We start from the raw sequence: 17,667 nt of genomic DNA, 5'->3' as shown, positions 1-17,667 counted from the left end.
TGACAGATTGCCGACGATTGTGCTTTTTGGCCAAACGTCAGGAGCTACACGAAAAGCAGGTTGACCTCGTCTGGGGCCGGAGGATGTCATAAGTAAAGATTTAAAGGAAATGTGAACTTCCTGAGAGGGTGTAAAGAGGGAGGCCTTGAATAGATTAGGTTGGAGGAGGAGCGTGCATAGCTGTGTTGGCCTCAGGCGGCTTGGTGCTGTAGTGAGGTATTATTATTATTAGTAGTAGTATTTGGATATTTTCCTCCGTACCCATCAATCAAAAGTAGTATTGCATAAAAACCATTAAAAGTTGTTGCAAAATTTGTCCAAAATATAAAAAAGTAAGAATGTTTTGTTCAAAAACAGTTCAATATGACTTAAACTATCTTCTAGCAGCCAAACTTTTCCAGAAAAGAAGTTGTTTGAAAAAAAGTAAAGCGCTACATTAAACAAAACATGAGCAGAAATAATGTCAAATATTTTTCAGTGTAAAGCTATAAAATAGTAAAGTAATAAATCACCATAATAAAGTAAATAAAACCCAGAACGATTTAGAATTTACAATAAATAACCTTGCCAAACTCCGAACAAGCAAAAAATACCACAAAGGGTAGTAAGACTAAACTCCCCTGGACTTTCTAAAGACCAGGAAAAAAAAATTCAATATAATTAAGATTTCAAATGAGACCACAAAAAACTAGGAATAATTTAATCCACTTCCTTTTGTCCAATTGTTGGACCTAGATTGATATTACATAAAAAAAACTAGTTTTTTTAACTGAAAGTAAGGAGCGACATTAAAACTTAAAATGAACAGAAATTACTCCGTATATGAAATGGGTTGTCCCCTCCGCAATCCCTCGCTCTTTACACTAAAGCTTTTAATTGTTTTAAAAAACAGAATTGTGGCAAAGAGACAAACTTTAGCGTAAAGAGCGAGGGATTGCGAAGGGGACAACCCATTTCATATACGGAGTGATTTCTGTTCGTTTTAAGTTTTAATGTCGTTCCTTACTTTCAGTTAAAAAAACTAGTTTTTTTGTGATTTCTGAACGTTTTTGAATTAATTCATGTTTGATTTTGGTTCTCCACGCATCAATTATTAAAATGAAATTTGCATATTAATTCCTTTTTTTGCTAAACGGCTTTCTCTTAGTTTTGATCAGACGATTTTGAGAAATAAAGGGTGGGGAAAGAGGCCTAGTTGCCCTGCAATTTTTCGGTTACATAAAAAGGCAACTATAAATTTTTATTTTTAACGAATGTTTTTATTAGTAAAAAATATACGTAACTTAAGAATTAACTTACGTAACAAACTTTTATATTCTTAAATCTTTATTATGTATATGAGGGGGTTTGTACCCTCGTTAATACCTCGCTCTTTACACTAAATCGTAAGTTTTGTCCCAATTCTTTAAGAATGACCCCTGAATCAGAAAGGCCGTAGAATAAATAGTTGAAATTACTAAAAACACTATAGCATAAAGAGCGAGGTATTTATCTCCTCCTAAATACCTCACTCTTTATGCTAAAGTATTTTTAGAACCCCTCATATGCGTAATAATCTCTGTTCGTTTTAAGTTTCAATGCTACTCCTTACTTTCAATTGAAAAACTTTTCCATGTTTATTTTTTCATTGTTTTTTTTATAGTAATTTTAGAAAATCCTGCGCCCTTTTCATTGAATTTCTGTTCCCCCATGACATATTTTTCCAAGGAAAGATCCTCCCACATAGCCCCCCTCCCCTCGAACCCTCAACTCCACCCCCAAAACCAAAAAAAAATCCCCCTGAAAAGGTCTGTACATTTCCCAATAACCATTATTATATGTAAACACTGGTCGAAGTTTGTAACTTGCAACCCCTCCCCCAGGGACTGTGGGGGGGTAAGTCATTCCCAAAGACATAGTTATTATGGTTTTTGACTATGCAGAACAAAATGGCTATCTCAAAATTTTGATCTGTTGACTTTGGAGAAAAAATGAGCGTGGGAGGGGGCCTAGGTGCCCTCCAATTTTTTGGGGCACTTAAAAAGGGCACTAGAACTTTTTATTTCCATCAGAATGAGCCCTCTTGCGACATTCTAGGACCACTTGGTCGATACGATGACCCCTGGAAAAAAAACAAAAAAAAACAAACAAATAAACATTTGTTTATTTGTGATTTGTCTTCTGAAAAAAAAAAAAATACGAAATTCCACATTTTTGTAGATAGGAGCTTGAAATTTTTGCTAAAGGGTTCTCTCATACGCCAAATGCGATGGTGTGATTTTCGTTAAGATTCTATGACTTTTAGGGGTTGTTTCCCCCTATTTTCCAAAATAAGGCAAATTTTCTCAGGCTCGTAACTTTTGATGACAAAGATTAAATTTGATAAAACTTATATATTTAAAATCAGCATGAAAATCCGATTCTTTTGATGTATATTTTAGCATCAAAATTCCGTTTTGTAGAGTTTCATTTACTATTGAGCCGGGTCGCTCCTTACTACAGTTCGTTACCACGAACTGTTTGATCTGATGATAGTACAGTACTATCAAGGGGAAAAAATTACAACTCAATCCAACAGAACAAAGTAGTTGAAAGTCACACCTCCATTTTGAATAGCTCAACTTTACATATAGCATGTACTCAGTTAAGGTCATTGTTCAGTAAAAAAAAAAATGTTTTGGCTATTCATTTTAAACTTATATTTATTTAATGATGGAAACGCTGGGGTGTTTGACATAATTAACATATTCAACTGACCAAAGTCTAAAACTTAGATAGATCAGAGAATTCAAACCAGTGCACCAGAAAAGTGTCAAAAGATTCTGGTACTTTTCTGGCTGTTTTTTGGGCTGCATTTTGAGGGGAAGCAACATATATTTTTCATGTATTCCTTTTACATTAGAGTCCTATTAGTCCAAAGTTTCATATAAATTCAGGTCAATTGGAAAAATTAAGCACTCTTCAGCTTTCTTTGTAAGATGAGGGGCCAATATCAAAGTGACTTATCTTTCGAATCATTTTTTTGTACATTAGTCCCATTGGTCGAAGGACTTACGACTAAGTTTCAAATTGATCAGGAAAATTTTCTTGGCTCATTCCTGGGTCCCTAACCCCTCACACTTCTCACAGCAAAAAGTTGATGATCTTTTTGACCAAGAAAAATAATCCCTGAGAGTTTCACATCACTTGACTCCCAATATCTAACATGCCCCGTTGTTCCACTATAAAATATATTTGTAAAGAAATGACAGTTCCCATAATCTACGACCGTTATCCCAGGGGTTCTGGGTGTTATATCATCCTTCGATACAAATTGATTGATATTTTCAGCTATTCTGAACAAAACAGGTACCTCGAAGTATTGATCAGTTTTCGTAGTGGGTTACAAAAAGACCAGGTATCAAAAAAGCTTCTAGGACAGGGATTGTTTGCTCTCCAATCACTTTTTAATTTTAAAATAGGAAGGGACATACCCCCTCTTCTACGGAGTACATCCTGCTCGTTCTAGCGCTTAATGTCGCTCTTTACTTTTATTAGAAAGGCGTAGACCAGTAATATTCCTGGGAATCAAGAGAGGTCAGATAGCCATTTCTAATCCCCCTCCCTACAACTAATTATATATTTATATGAAGTTTTAATGAGAGTTAGGATCTTTTTGCATTAAAATGCTGTCTTTGAGGCATGTGCCCCCCCTGGCATACAAAATGATCCACCACCCCTCCTTCACAATAACTAAAGCGCGCTTACACATCATTGCATATAATTTTATGAAATATGAAGCAAATCAGTTTAGTTAAATGAAACTATAGAATAAATTTCAGAAACATTTTTCTGCAATAAGAAGGGAGTTATCACCCCGCAACACTCTAGTTCAGGCTTAATCTAAATGAAGGGGATGAGAAATTAATTCCTCCCTACCCGTGCCCCTTCCTGTATTCATCTGAAGGCTTAATGGGATTTAGAATTTTCGTGCATTGAAACACGCTCTTTTAGGCATCTGGTATCCCCCCGCCAGCACAATGACTCACTGTCCCTCCTTCATAATTGCTGAAGTACAATTTTTTACTCATCGTTTTCTTTTTTTGTCTTAGATTCCCTTTGGCTGCTCAATTTTATATTTGGGGAGAATTTTCCGTGGAGGGAGGGGGTAAGGCAAACCCCGTGATAAATAAAATATTCTTTCGTGTTTTGCTATATTTGTGTTTCTCGTTCTCCATTCCCCCTTTTTATATATAGGGCTGTGGTCCCTAGATGTTTTAACATGTATATGGTGAATTTAATGTATGTGAATCCCCCTTCTGTTTCCTTTGTTTTATCCTTGGTGCTGTTTTTGGTGAAGGCAGGATCAAGGGGTTGAAAAATCTAGAGGCCTACATCCCTTTTTGTAATATGAAATCTTATTTGTTATTATGAACTTTCTTGGCAATGCCGTGTCTACTTAAGTAAAGACGTTTCACGTATTTGAGTACCTCCATACATGAATTTTTAATTATTCCCTTAGGATTTTTTCTCTCTGAGTGTATCCTATAAATTCATTAATTTTCAATAAGCAATGCTGTTTAACATGTATTATCATTGTTCTTTCTAAAGGGTGTGCTTGATGCTTAAACTCCTTCTTGCAATAGACACCATTACGTGCATACCGTTAACTTTATAGGTATTGTCTTTTTTCCCTCCTCCCCTCTCCTTTTCAAAAATATATTCATGCGGCCTTCTATATTTTTTGCAATTTGTAATATATAAACAGTTATCATAAGTAACATTTTAACGTAAAGATTAACTACTACTTCTACTCGTTTGTGAGTTTTAAATCATTTTTATTTATGTATAGGAATCGAAAACTCCCAATGGAGGAAGTACGAAGAAAAAGGCACGAAAGGAGAATGGGCGTGCAGAGTCACCAGATCTGCCTCTCTCAACTATTGTTGGCCCTGCAACAAAGAAGCCAAGTAGCTCGGCAAATAGTTTCCTGAATAGGCCTAATCTTATGCCAGTAAAACCGGTAGGATTTTTTTTACTTTTGTTCTAGGTTGGAGCCTCCGTGTAAACTAATGTGTGCTCATTTTGTTTCTACTATTCTCTCTTTTATTTGAAAAAATCTATTCAATTTTGTTTTCTCTTTAATTTTTTGTGTGAATTTGGTTTTTTCCCTTGAATGCGGGATGCTCCCCATCGTTCTTAATGTTAAACTGTAATTTCTACTCTAATTGGTACTGGATATGCCATGTTTTTGTTTCATTTTTTACATATACCAGGAAATCCTGTACATAAAAGACAAATCTTCTTATTTTGCTCTCCAATTTTAGACCCTATAACAGGAGTTTTGTCAACCCTTCAGCACAACTTGACGGTGAAATTTGATATTTATCTTCGTATGAACCGCTCAGAGTTTGATTGGTCAAGTTAATCAAATAAATAATAGAGAAAACTAAAAACTTAAATTTGTTGGCTGTTCTGATTCTCTGTGTCAACCAGGTGGTGTAATAATACCTTCTTTTTTTAGAGTTTGTGTATTAAGAAGATCCTAAAGTACATTTTGGTGTCAGTTTAATCAATTTTGTTTCTAAAACAATTTTTACCCATTGATTTTCAAACTATGTAAATGTTAGATTATCTACCAAAGCAAAAATAACTTCCGTTTGCAATAGTTCTGGGACTGAAACAATGGCAGCGGCACACACTTGGTGTAGGTTTATATATATATATATATATATATATATATATATATATATATATATATATGTATATATATATATATATATATATTTAACTACGTAAAACTTGCGAATGTACAACATTCTTGGCTGTCCCATTGTCTGTGCATATAAATAGATTGTTAGGTTTACTGACTCTTGAACATGCAACATATAATTGTCCATGGGAAAAACAATCTGTATTCAGATCTATACCTCATTATTCTAATGATTGCCCTTGAGCTTTGTTGATGGTGATTGCTAATCGAACATTCCCTGTGTCCCTGTCGTCATTTATATATCCCCCTGTGCCCCCCAGCGCCCCCGTTGTTGTTGTTTCCCTGTGTCCCGGTGTCCCAGTCTGTAATTTCTCTTTGAGTGTCGCGGTCGTCATTTATATTCCCTGTGTCGTGGTGTCCCGGTCTGTAATTTCTCTTTGAGTGTCCTGGTCGTCATTCTAATGATTGCCCTTGAGCTTTGTTGATGGTGATTGCTAATCGAACATTCCCTGTGTCCCTGTCGTCATTTATATAATGGCAACAGCCGAGGAAGCTGCTCAAAGAGTTTATGCCAAAAAACTTGCTGCTGATAGAGAAAGTAAGAACAGAAAGCGTTCCGAGGAATCACAAGAACAGCAAGAAAACAGGCTTGCAGCTGATAGAGAAAGTAAGAAAAGAAAGCGTGCCGGGGAATCACAAGAACAGCAAGAAAACAGGCTTGCGGCTAAAGAACGCAAAACCGCGCAGTTAGATGAAAATCCACCTGGACAGCGAGAGTCAAAACATATCAAAACTGAAAATGATAGCGATGATGATTGGGTTTGGGATTTTGACTTGGATAAGGTCATCAATGCCTACCAGATTTAATTTAAAAAAAACAAAGGTTCGTCGATATGTACTTCATAGTGACGCTGAAAAATAAAGAAGAAAAAGAAAACTGAAAAAAGAAAAAAGGTAAAAAACTAAAAAACTAAAAAAAAACTAAAAAGAAAAAACACTCAAAGAGAAATTACAGACCGGGACGCAAATGACGACCGAGACAGAGGGAATATAAGTGACGACCGGGAACCTCAAAGAGAAATTACAGACTGGGACACCCGGACACAAATCACGACCGGGACACAGGGAATATAAATGACGACCGGGACACAGGGACACAACTACAACGGGGACGCCGGGGGCACAGGCGGGATATATAAATGACGACCGGGACACAGGGATTGTTCGAATAGAAATTACAGACCGGGACACCGGGACACAAATGACGACCGGAACACCGGGACACGGAATATAAATGACGACCGGGACACTCAAAGAGAAATTACAAACTGGGACACCGGGACACAAATAACGACCGGGACACAGGGAATATAAATGACGACCGGGACACAGGGAATATAAATGACGACCGGGACACAGGGACTCATCATTAGAATAATGAGGTATAGATCTGAATACGGATTGTTTTTCCCATGGACAATTATATGTTGCATGTTCAAGAGTCAGTAAACCTGACAATCTATTTATATGCACAGACAATGGGACAGCGAAGAATGTTGTATATTCGCATGTTTTACGTAGTTAAAAACATATATTTATATCTATCTCTATTCACAGGTGGGACACAGGGACACAACTACAATGGCGCGTAACGACTTACGCGCGCGGGGGGGCGCGAAGCGCCCCACCAACTAGGTGTTGGGGTGGCGCGAAGCGCCACCCCAACAGCTAGTCTTATATAAGTATTGTATAAAACCAATTCTAATAACTCAAAAATCATATCCAAGCTGTAACACTTCAAGTTAATTATAGTCTTAAAGCAATTCGTCCATATAGCTTTTTTATTATAAGTGTCTATTTTTAAGAACCTTTTACTAGATAAGAGGAAAGATTTCTTAATAACAGTTATTAAATTATCTAACAAAATTATTAAATTATTATTAAGTGATAAATTAGTATACATTGTCGCAAAATCAAAAGACTCAATTCTTTTAGCTGAAACCATTGTTAAAGAATCTGTCACCTGCAGTGAATTATTAACACTCCAATATGGATTAAAATTCGAAAATTTTTTAATACTAGAACAGTAGGTTTTAAGTTTATTTATAATTTCCTTTAAAATTAACGAGAGGTCAGTAGTAGCAATGCGGGCTGGACATTTAGCTGCTCCAGCAATAAACCGTGGTTTAGAGGGATTCTTATGAAATTTTACAGTCCAATATAGGAAAGGGAACTTTTTATCATTGTCATTTATTTTAATATTAAAATTTTTAAAAAGTATTTCTTCAGTCTTTTCAATTAAATTCTCCTCCTCTAAATTTACCTTTTCGTAAACATTAGTTGTTCATAACTCCCTTTTTAAGATTTCACAATACAGCCTCTAAATTATTATTAGCTTTATCCACTGGCACAATTACAAATTCATTCTGTAGATTAGCAATTGCTTGTTTAATCTTAGCATTATAAAATAATGATTTAGTGTTACTATTTTTTAAGTTAGAATATATTTTATTTCGTATTCTACTAATAATTAAATTCTTCCAACTTTGAAAACTCTCTTTATTTTTATTCTCTTTCTTACACCACTTATCAATAAATAAATCAAAATCATTTTCCAAGCCATCAAGAACACTCGATGGTTTCAGATGATGAGAAAGACGGAAATTAGCCCCTTTATTCATTATAATTTGAAGATCATCATGCTTTATTATTGACAAGTCCCCTGTTATAACATGTTTGTAAGTGGGATTTACAAATGGGCCAAGTTGCTTACAGTTACAAACCGGTTTCCAATTTATATCACTATCTAATCTTTTAAGTATTAAATTATAATTAAAAATAATTTGCCCAATATTTTTTGAAAATTTATAAGTTAAAACTGGACTATCATTATAATTCAAATTACTACGAAGGGCCTGTTTCACATCCCGCTGATTTAAAATTTCCGGTAAATTAATATCTTCAATCTGCTTACAAGTAAAATTAATAGGTAAATATAATCTGTTTATTACCAATCTTATCAAACTTTTTCTTTTTTGAAATAAATTTCGTTTTAGTTAGAATACAAATTGTATCACATATTACTTTAAAATTATGTTCAAGAGCTGTATTATTCTTAACAATCCAGAAAAGTTTGATTAAATTCCTCTTGGATAAATTATTTAGACATTTTATTACAGAAATCATACCCCTAGATTCAAGTAGCTGGCATAGATCTATAGAAAGCATATGTAAATCTAATTCATTTTTTGTATTATTTTTCCTATGTCCTCTCGATCGTTTTTTACGTTTAGTAGGACATGTAAAAGAAGGATGGTCCATAAAACCATCAATACATTTAACAACAACCTGAGACATGTCACCATATTTTGCTATTAAATAAAAAAAACTAATTTTTTTAGCTGAAAGTAAGGAGCGACGTTAAAACTTAAAACGAACAAAAATTACTCCGTGTATGAAATGGGTTTTCCCCTCCGCAATCCCTCGCTCTTTACGTTAAAGTTTTTAATTGTTTTAAAAAGTAGAATTGTGGCAAAGAGTCAAACTTTAGCGTAAAGAGCGAGGGATTGCGGTGGGGACAACCCATTTCATATACGGAGTAATTTTTGTTCGTTCTAAGTTTTAATGTCGCTCCTTACTTTCAGCTAAAAAAAATTAGTTTTTTTTATTTAATTTCTGAACGTTTTTGAATTAATGCATGTTTGGTTTTGGCTCTCCGCACATAAATTATTAAAATGAAATTTGTATATTAATTCTTTTTTTGGCTAAATGGCTTTCTCTTAGTTTTGATCAGACGATTTTGAGAAATAAGGGGTTGAGAAGGAGGCCTAGTTTCCCTCCAATTTTTCGGTTACTTAAAAAGGCAACTAGAACTTTTAATTGTTAACGAACGTTTTTATTAGTAAAAAATATACGTAACTTAAGAATTAACTTACGTTACAAACTTTCATAATCTTATATTTTTATTATGTATACGAGGGGGTTTCAACCCTCGTTAGTACCTCGCTTTTTACACTAAATCGTAAGTTTTGTCCCAATTCTTTAAGAATGACTCCTGAATCAGAAAGGCCGTAGAATAAATAGTTGAAATTACTAAAAATACTTTAGCATAAAGAGCGAGGTATATATCTCCTCTTAAATACCTCGCTCTTTATACTAAAGTATTTTTAGAACCCCTCATATGCGTATTAATCTCTGTTCGTTTTAAGTTTAAATGCTACTCCTTCCTTTCATTTGGAAAACGTTTTCATGTTTATTTTTCATTGTTTTCGTATAATAGTGCTAGAAAATCCTGCGCCCTTTTCATTGAATTTTTCTTCCCCCATGACAGATTCCTCCAAGGAAAGATCCTCCAACATAGTCCCCTCCCCTCAGCCCCACCCCCAAACAAAATAAAATCCCCCTGAAAACGTCTGTACACCTCCCAATAACCATTACTATATGTAAACACTGGTCAAAGTTTGTAACTTGCAGCCCCTCCCCCAGGGATGGTGGGGGAGTAAGTCATCCCCAAAGACATAGTTATTATGGTTTTCGACTATGTTGAACAAAATGGTTATCTCAAAATTTTGATCCGTTGACTTTGGGAAAAAAATGAGCGTGGGAGGGGGCCTAGATGCCCTCCAATTTTTTTGGTCACTTAAAAAGGGCACTAGAACTTTTCATTTCCGTTAGAATGAGTCCTCTTGCGACATTCTAGGACCACTTGGTCGATACGATGGTCGAACTGTTTGACATGATCATTTAGCCCTAAAGAATAAGCTGTACCAAGAGTATGGATCCAGAAATCCTCCTGTTTACGTAGTCTATTATTCTTTTCTTCTTTATTTAAATTTTCTAACTCTAAATTTTCTAAAATTGTGACAGTTATATCTGATATGGAACATGTACCATTATTACAATGTTGAACTAGATAGTTATTAGTTTTTTCATTATTAACTGTTGTCTTGTGTCCAGAAAATCTTATATATATATTATTAGTTGTTTCCCCCACATATTGTAGGCAACATTTATTACATTCTAATAGGTAAATTACATCAGTTTTTCTACAATTAACATTACCACGTAACTTGCATGCAAAATTTTTATTATATAATGTACTCTTAACAGAAGTCCGTGGGATAAAATAATCTTGACAAAGAAAACAACGACTCTTACAGTTACTAACTTTCAAAAATCGTTCCGAGTTCCGAGGCTAATATTTGTGTTTTGTTGCATTAAAAATTATTGAAAATAAATCCAAAACAAACCAACATCCAAATCAAAATCCAACAATCAAAGTTCAAAAAACATGCCAAGGTCAATAGGTCAATAAATACAGAAAAAAAAGAAGTTGTTTTATGAAAACATTGAAAAACATGAAATTTGCATAAGTGCCATCTCACCAATAATTAACAATATCAGGTTAAAAACCTGGACTAGGGTAAAGGTTTGTCATGGAGAAAACTAAAAAAAATTCCTCCACCAGCACTGGACCCAACCTGGAATAATATAACGAAAAGAGAAATCATCAATGCAACAGCACAAACACATTAAAAAAAAAGAAAAAAAAGAAGCAGATAGAAGGAGAAAGGGAAAACTGTTTTCCTAAATTAGGATCTTAGCTCTGGATAGGCTATAATTCCTGATATCAGCAGAAGACGTTCAAAAGATTGAAATAAGCAGTGACTGAATGATATTTGATTCTAATATCAAAAATTTCCCGAGTCTAAGCCCTTTCGTGATATACTGCGGATATTTTACGTAGTGGGCATACGTCTGTTCCCAGATTCAACTATCCCTCGATGCATCCATTTGGGTTCTCTTCTCTTTTGTTAATTTATTTTGCAAGTTAAATATTTATCGTATATCGTTTAAAAAGACTAGTTTTGGAATAAACCATAATCTAATCAAATATATTCCAACCAAAAGCAAAACTTAACTATTAATTTATATATTAATTTATTAATTTATGAGATAGGGAAAAAATTATGTCATTCGCAAGTAATGTTTTACTTCCATAATAAGTTTTTATTTTGTCTTTTTGATTGTTTTTTTTTGCTCTTATGTAAGACACGTAGCGTGTGTCTCTGATCTAAGCTACTCTGCAATCTCTAATAGTTTTTTAATTTAATTCCAAATTTAAATTTAGGCTTGCGAAGGCTGTGCCTTTTCCCTCCCTTTTCCAACAAATATATTCTGGGTAACATTTTATTATCTTGATGAACTTTATTTCTAGGCTGGATTTAGTACCTTAGATATCCATAAGATATCCGACACTTTGAAAGATAAAAAAATAGAGCCATCGACGCTGCAATTTGGTTTTCTTGGTGTTGGAATCATGGGATCTGGAATAGTCAAGAATCTTATAAACTCGGGTCACAAAGTCAATGTTTGGAATCGCTCAGCCGATAAAGTAAGTACCAACTGAACTGTGTGTTTGTTTTAATAACTAGCATTTCATTTAATTACGGTTACGTTTTTCCTAATAAAAAAAAACTTAATCTAGCTTAAGAACGAAAAACGGAATGACATTAGACATCAGTTTTCTGAAACAAAATCAGAGATGACCATAGAACAAATTCGAACAAATCCTGAAACTTTCGAGTTTTTTTCTCTTTTTTTCGAAAATAATACTTTCCTTAGCACTAAAAATCGACTAGTATTATCAAACCCACCCCCCTCTCTGAAATTTTCTCCTGGAAATTTCTCCCAAAATGTAAAATTGAGCAGCCAAAGGGAAATTAGGACAGATAAAAAGAACGAAGAAAAGTGCATAATTGTTTATCAGCTATTATAGAGGAGAGGCAGTGGGTCATTTTGTATGTGGAGGGGGCTAGATGCCTAAAAGAGCCCATTTCGATGTCTAAATTGTCTAAATCTCTATGATTCTTCAGATAAACATAGGAAGGGGTATGGGAATAGGTAGGAATTATCCCTCCATTTCTCCCTTTGTTTAGACTGAACCTGAATAAGGGTGTTACAAGGTGATACATCACTTCTTATTGCAGAAAAATGCTTTACAACATTTTTTTAAGGCTTCAATTAATTAAAATAAATTTGTCTCATAATTCATAAAATTAAATGCAAAGATGTATGAGTGTTAATCTGCTGTTATGAAAGAGGGGTGTTGTTTCATTTTGTAGGTGAGGGCGGGTTGCAGATGCCTCAAAGGGTGCATTTCAATGCCAAAAGATCCTAACTCTCATTCAGCCTTCTGATAAATATAGAATTAATTCCAGGGAAAAGGCGGGGAAGGTAGAAATTGATGTCTAACCCCTCTTGATTTCCGGCAATAATTATGGTATGCGTCTTTATTATGAAAGCAAAGAATAACATTAAACCCTAAATCAAGCAGAATTCATTCTATATAAGAGGGTACTGCCTGTCCTTAACCCCCCTCGTGGTCTTGGAGACTTCGGAAGATGCTCATACGATTCAAAGTCTAGAGTTCTAGTGCCTTTTTCAAAGTTAAAAATGATTTAACAGAACCTTTTTTAGAACCTTTTTGGATGTCTGGTCCTTTTGAAACCTTAGGGCATCTGATTAACATTTTGAGGTACCCATTTATTCAGAATAGTTGAAAATATAGATGAATTTTCATCCAAGGATGATATAACCGTCAGAGCCCCTGACAGAAGGGCCGTAAATTATGCGAACTGCCAATTCTTTAGAGATATATTTTACAGTGCAAAAAAGGGAGGGGAGGGGGGCAAGTTAGATCTTGGAGTTTATTGGCGTGAAAATTTCAATGATTATTGTCTTGGTCAAAAAGATTACAAACATTTTGCTTTGGAAAGCGGATTGGGTTAGAGGCCCGGAAATGAGGCACATACACTTTTTTCCAGGATAAATTTGTAACTTGAAATTGTAAGTCCTTGGGCTGAGGGAACTAATGCACTAAAAATAATTCAGAAGATTGATTGCATTGAAACTGGCCCCTCCTCTAATAAAGGGGGTAAAAAAAGTGCTGAGTTTTTCTAATGGGCCTGAAACTTATATGAAACTTTAGGCTAAGAGAACCCCAATGCAGGTAAAAATTAAAAAAATTGCTTTCTCTCGAAATGTAACCCAAAAATGGACCAGCAAAATGCCAAAACTTTTTACCCGTCTACTTCAAACTTAAGGGACTATTTTAGTAACTTGTGAGGGGATTACTCAATCGAAAATTTGAAGTTCTTGTGTCGTTTGACCTTTTTCAAGGTCGAAAGCTACTGGAAGGTATCAGCCTCCCCTAGGTTCCTTTTCTGTTTTCTGGCACTCATCTAACCCCTATAATATCTAACCAACTTTTGAGATACCTGTTTTGTTCAAAACTTCGAAATGTCTAATAAGTTTGCTTCCGGTGTTAACATCGCCCCCACAGCCCCAGTGGTTATCTTACCCTGTTATGATAGCTCAACTCTGAGAAATAAGAAAAAAGAATTTAAATGCAAAACAAATGTGAAAATAAATGCTACTAAGACATTGTACACCACATATTCTGCCTATGTTTTTGAAGATACCTTCAAATGGCTCAGAGAACCGATAAATTATTTGTATTACCCTTACTGTATAACCTGTCTACGTTAGTTCTGCCCTAGGATAGATCATTGACTATCTATCAACATGCGAAATGACATAATTTTTATACAATTCTGGAAAGGTTATGCCAGCTTGGCCTCTCACAGAGACTATCACTGCCTTGGCTTTACTCTAACTTGCTAGTTTACTCTAATTTCTCTGTTGCTACTTAATTTTGCATGTCAGGGGAATATCCAAGGGGGGGAGGGGAGGGAATAAGCCTAGCAGTGCGTTTTACATATTGCACAGTAATTGAAAGATGAAGTAATTGAAAGATGCTTTCAAAGAGATTGAAGATGAACTTCCGCTTGTTGAAACTGACGGAATTTTAGGACAAGCTTTGATGTGGTAGTAATTTATATGCATAAAATCGAGTTAATGTCTGTCTGTGTGTGTCCTGTATGTAAAAGAATGTCCAGGATCTTGTTTGGGGGGGGGCATTTTCACGACTCGGACAAATATTTCGGGGGAAGGAGGGTCAAACCCCCTACCCCCACCCTTGGATACGGCCTTGCCTGTATGCATTACTACATTGTTCATTAGATCGCCAAAAACCTTTCCCTCTTCCAAGGCTCTCTTAATGCTTTTTGCCGTGACTGAAGGCAGAGACCGATCAACACACATACTTAACGGTACCTTTCAGCCATATTATTCATATTTTATAGATATTAAACTATCAGGCTTACTGATTATGGATTCTATCGTTTAAAACATTCATGAAGTTATACAATTTCTTATTTAATAAAGTCTCTGCATTTGTTATTCAGCAGTTTTGTTAATTTGGAAATCAGTCAGAGTTAGCTTTTCGGACAAATTTGAAATTTTCAAATTTATAATATATATATATATATATATATATATATATATATATATATATATATATATATATATATATATATATATATATATATATATATATATATATATATGTAATCGAAAATATGTATGTGTTTGACCTGTATGCATTGCTACACTGTTCATCCGATCGCCAAGAAACTCTAATGAATATTGAGTCCACTCTTGTGAAGGTTTTAGGTATAAAATTTTACTTCCCCCTCCTAGGACAATTTTAACACTTCATGTTGACTGGACCCCTCAACACGAATACTTTGTAGTACTATCCGGTGTCATTATTCACATTTTCTGGATGTTCAATTAAGTAGTTAGTTAATTATGAATTCTGTCATCTAACATAAATTTAAAATTATAAAATTTCTTCTTCAATAAATTCTCTAAATCTGGTATTCGACATTTTCGTTAATTTGGTATTCAATCTAATTTTTCGAATATTTTTCAAGTTTAAAAATACAGTCGATGTTTTACATGTGTGGAAAACTTCATAGAGGGAGTTATGGGAGAAATCTTCCACGGGGGGCTTGTTAGATGGAAGTTCTGTTTGAGTGCTTTTCATTTTAAAACGAATCCGATTTGCATATCTTTTTCTGACTGTGTATTTGTCATCAAAATAAATTAATTAGGTAATTTGTATAAATTTAGGGTAAAGGAAAATTTATTATGTCTGGGATTAACTCTGTTGTTGATGATAATTGGAAAAAAAATTGGTGATCGTGCTAATTGATTCAGTATATTATTGTTTTTTAGATTTATGGACTCGATTTCCCAATGAAGGGGAATTCACTGCGGAGAAGAACTTTCCAAGGGGTAGGGGGAGAAATTTCTGCGCAGGTGGAATTTTTGGAATTTTCCGGGGGATTTTCCATTAATTTTTTTTCTTTTGAGATGGACAGCAACGCGCGAAGGATATATTTTCTTTGGGAGTTGAAATTATATATTTCATTGATGAATATCTCGTACAAAACTTCCTTCTTCCTATATCGTTTTTCTTAAAAAAAAAACGGTTTCTCTGTTTTATATACTCATGCATTTCCCTTGAGTTGGTTTGAAATTCTCCCTTCCTCCCTGTTCTACCTAAGTTTTGACTTAAAACCACTTATTGTGGAAACCCAGCATTATGATTTGATTGGGAGTATACCTCTAACCCCCATTCCTCACTCGGGAGTGGAGTGGTCTGACATCGATCCAAAGGGATCGAAGAATTAGTGTAATAGCGCTCAGCAGACCCTTGCTTAGAACGTTTCTTGAACTAACCGCATTCGGCTGGTAATTTTGACCAAGGTTCTTTGCAGTCGCAGTTCAAAATTAAGAGGGTTTTCCGATCTATGGAGTTGTAATAATGCCTTGGGTGGGGTATTTTCAATCACAATCTTTCCAAAATACATACCGCAAGCTATATAGCTTGCCTAATCTGCATAGTAACCCAAGGAAATAAACAAGAGAACTGTAAAGAAAAACCAGCAAATTTTTAAACTTATATGTTATCAATAATATGTGTAGGGCGTAGCAATAGCTAATATTGCTGCTAATGAGGGGACGTCATAGTAATTTATTAATTAGATATTATTGTCTTTTAGAGACCCGATTCATCGTTTTTCCGTACTGTTTTCTTGTTTCCCTGAGGGCTGAGTTTCCCTGATGAGGCTCATAATGACGACCAGTCTGTTTTAATCCCTGTTATAAACAGTTTTGATTGGTCAAAAGCGGTAAGGCCAAGCTGAGCAGGCGTAAGAAAAATCCCTCACCGAATTATAAATTCAAGCAAGGCAAAACAGCTTTATAATATAAGATTTTAATCAGCAATGAAATCCTTCTAGTGCGCTGACTCACAAAAATTTAATTTTCGAAATCAGTTTAATTAAAACCCATTAACAACCAAGTATTAACTACCTCCAAGAATTAGAACTAGCCCAAACAGGGGCACCAATGGGGAGCAATTAGTCTCTTCCCTCCCACTATTTCCGTGAAAATACGCCCCTGAACCGAACTTTTATTGATGTCAATGACAATATTATTTTAAGAATTTTGATTGGTTGTATCCTTTTAAACGACGGTAGGAAATTACGACATGTTCTGTGTCAATAATTAAAATAAACCCTAGCACCAGGTAATACCCGGTTTTCAAATTTGATCAATCCCTATGTTACTAAGGGGTAGCATTGGAATCTAAATTGTGATTGAATAATTAAATATTCCGATGGTCTGAATTTATCTATAACCCAGTCCTTTTTTTTATTTCGTCTTTGATACGTTGGTTTTAATGGGGTTGGGTATCCTACACAAAGGAACAAGTTTACGAGGCACAGTATTTAGGAAAATGATTGTTATGAAGAGACTCATCTCCATAATATTATGAAGATCGGTCACTAAAAAGTCGAAAGAAGAACACGATTTGCTTATAGCCATTGACTGTAAACAACCTGGTATTGTGACCAATCTGTTCTGTAGTTTTCAAATCAGACTAAATCAGTTAAACTGTGGGATTTTCTTAACAGGTTTTGCGGTTTTGTATCTTTTTAAACATAAATATAATCATACGCAGGATATGACTGAATTATGGATACTCCCTTTCGTAGTTGACGAAAACTATCCGAAGATTT

General features: G+C 34.8%; 1 protein-coding gene across 2 annotated transcripts in view; it reads left to right on the top strand.

Moving 5' to 3' along the window:
• Positions 1-17,667, top strand: part of LOC136025127 (cytokine-like nuclear factor N-PAC) — a 129,040-nt gene that overhangs the window by 74,060 nt on the left and 37,313 nt on the right. For both annotated transcript variants that reach the window (XM_065700872.1, XM_065700871.1), the window contains exons 6-7: positions 4,811-4,981; positions 11,889-12,065. In XM_065700872.1, the coding sequence (XP_065556944.1) occupies positions 4,811-4,981; positions 11,889-12,065 (348 nt within the window). The remainder of the gene's footprint in view (positions 1-4,810; positions 4,982-11,888; positions 12,066-17,667) is intronic.

The sequence above is a fragment of the Artemia franciscana genome, chromosome 3 (genome assembly GCF_032884065.1).
Source record: "Artemia franciscana chromosome 3, ASM3288406v1, whole genome shotgun sequence".
In the NCBI taxonomy this organism is placed as follows: domain Eukaryota; kingdom Metazoa; phylum Arthropoda; class Branchiopoda; order Anostraca; family Artemiidae; genus Artemia; species Artemia franciscana.
Note: the sequence above shows the minus strand (reverse complement) of the source record. Positions and strands in the feature narration are given on the sequence as shown.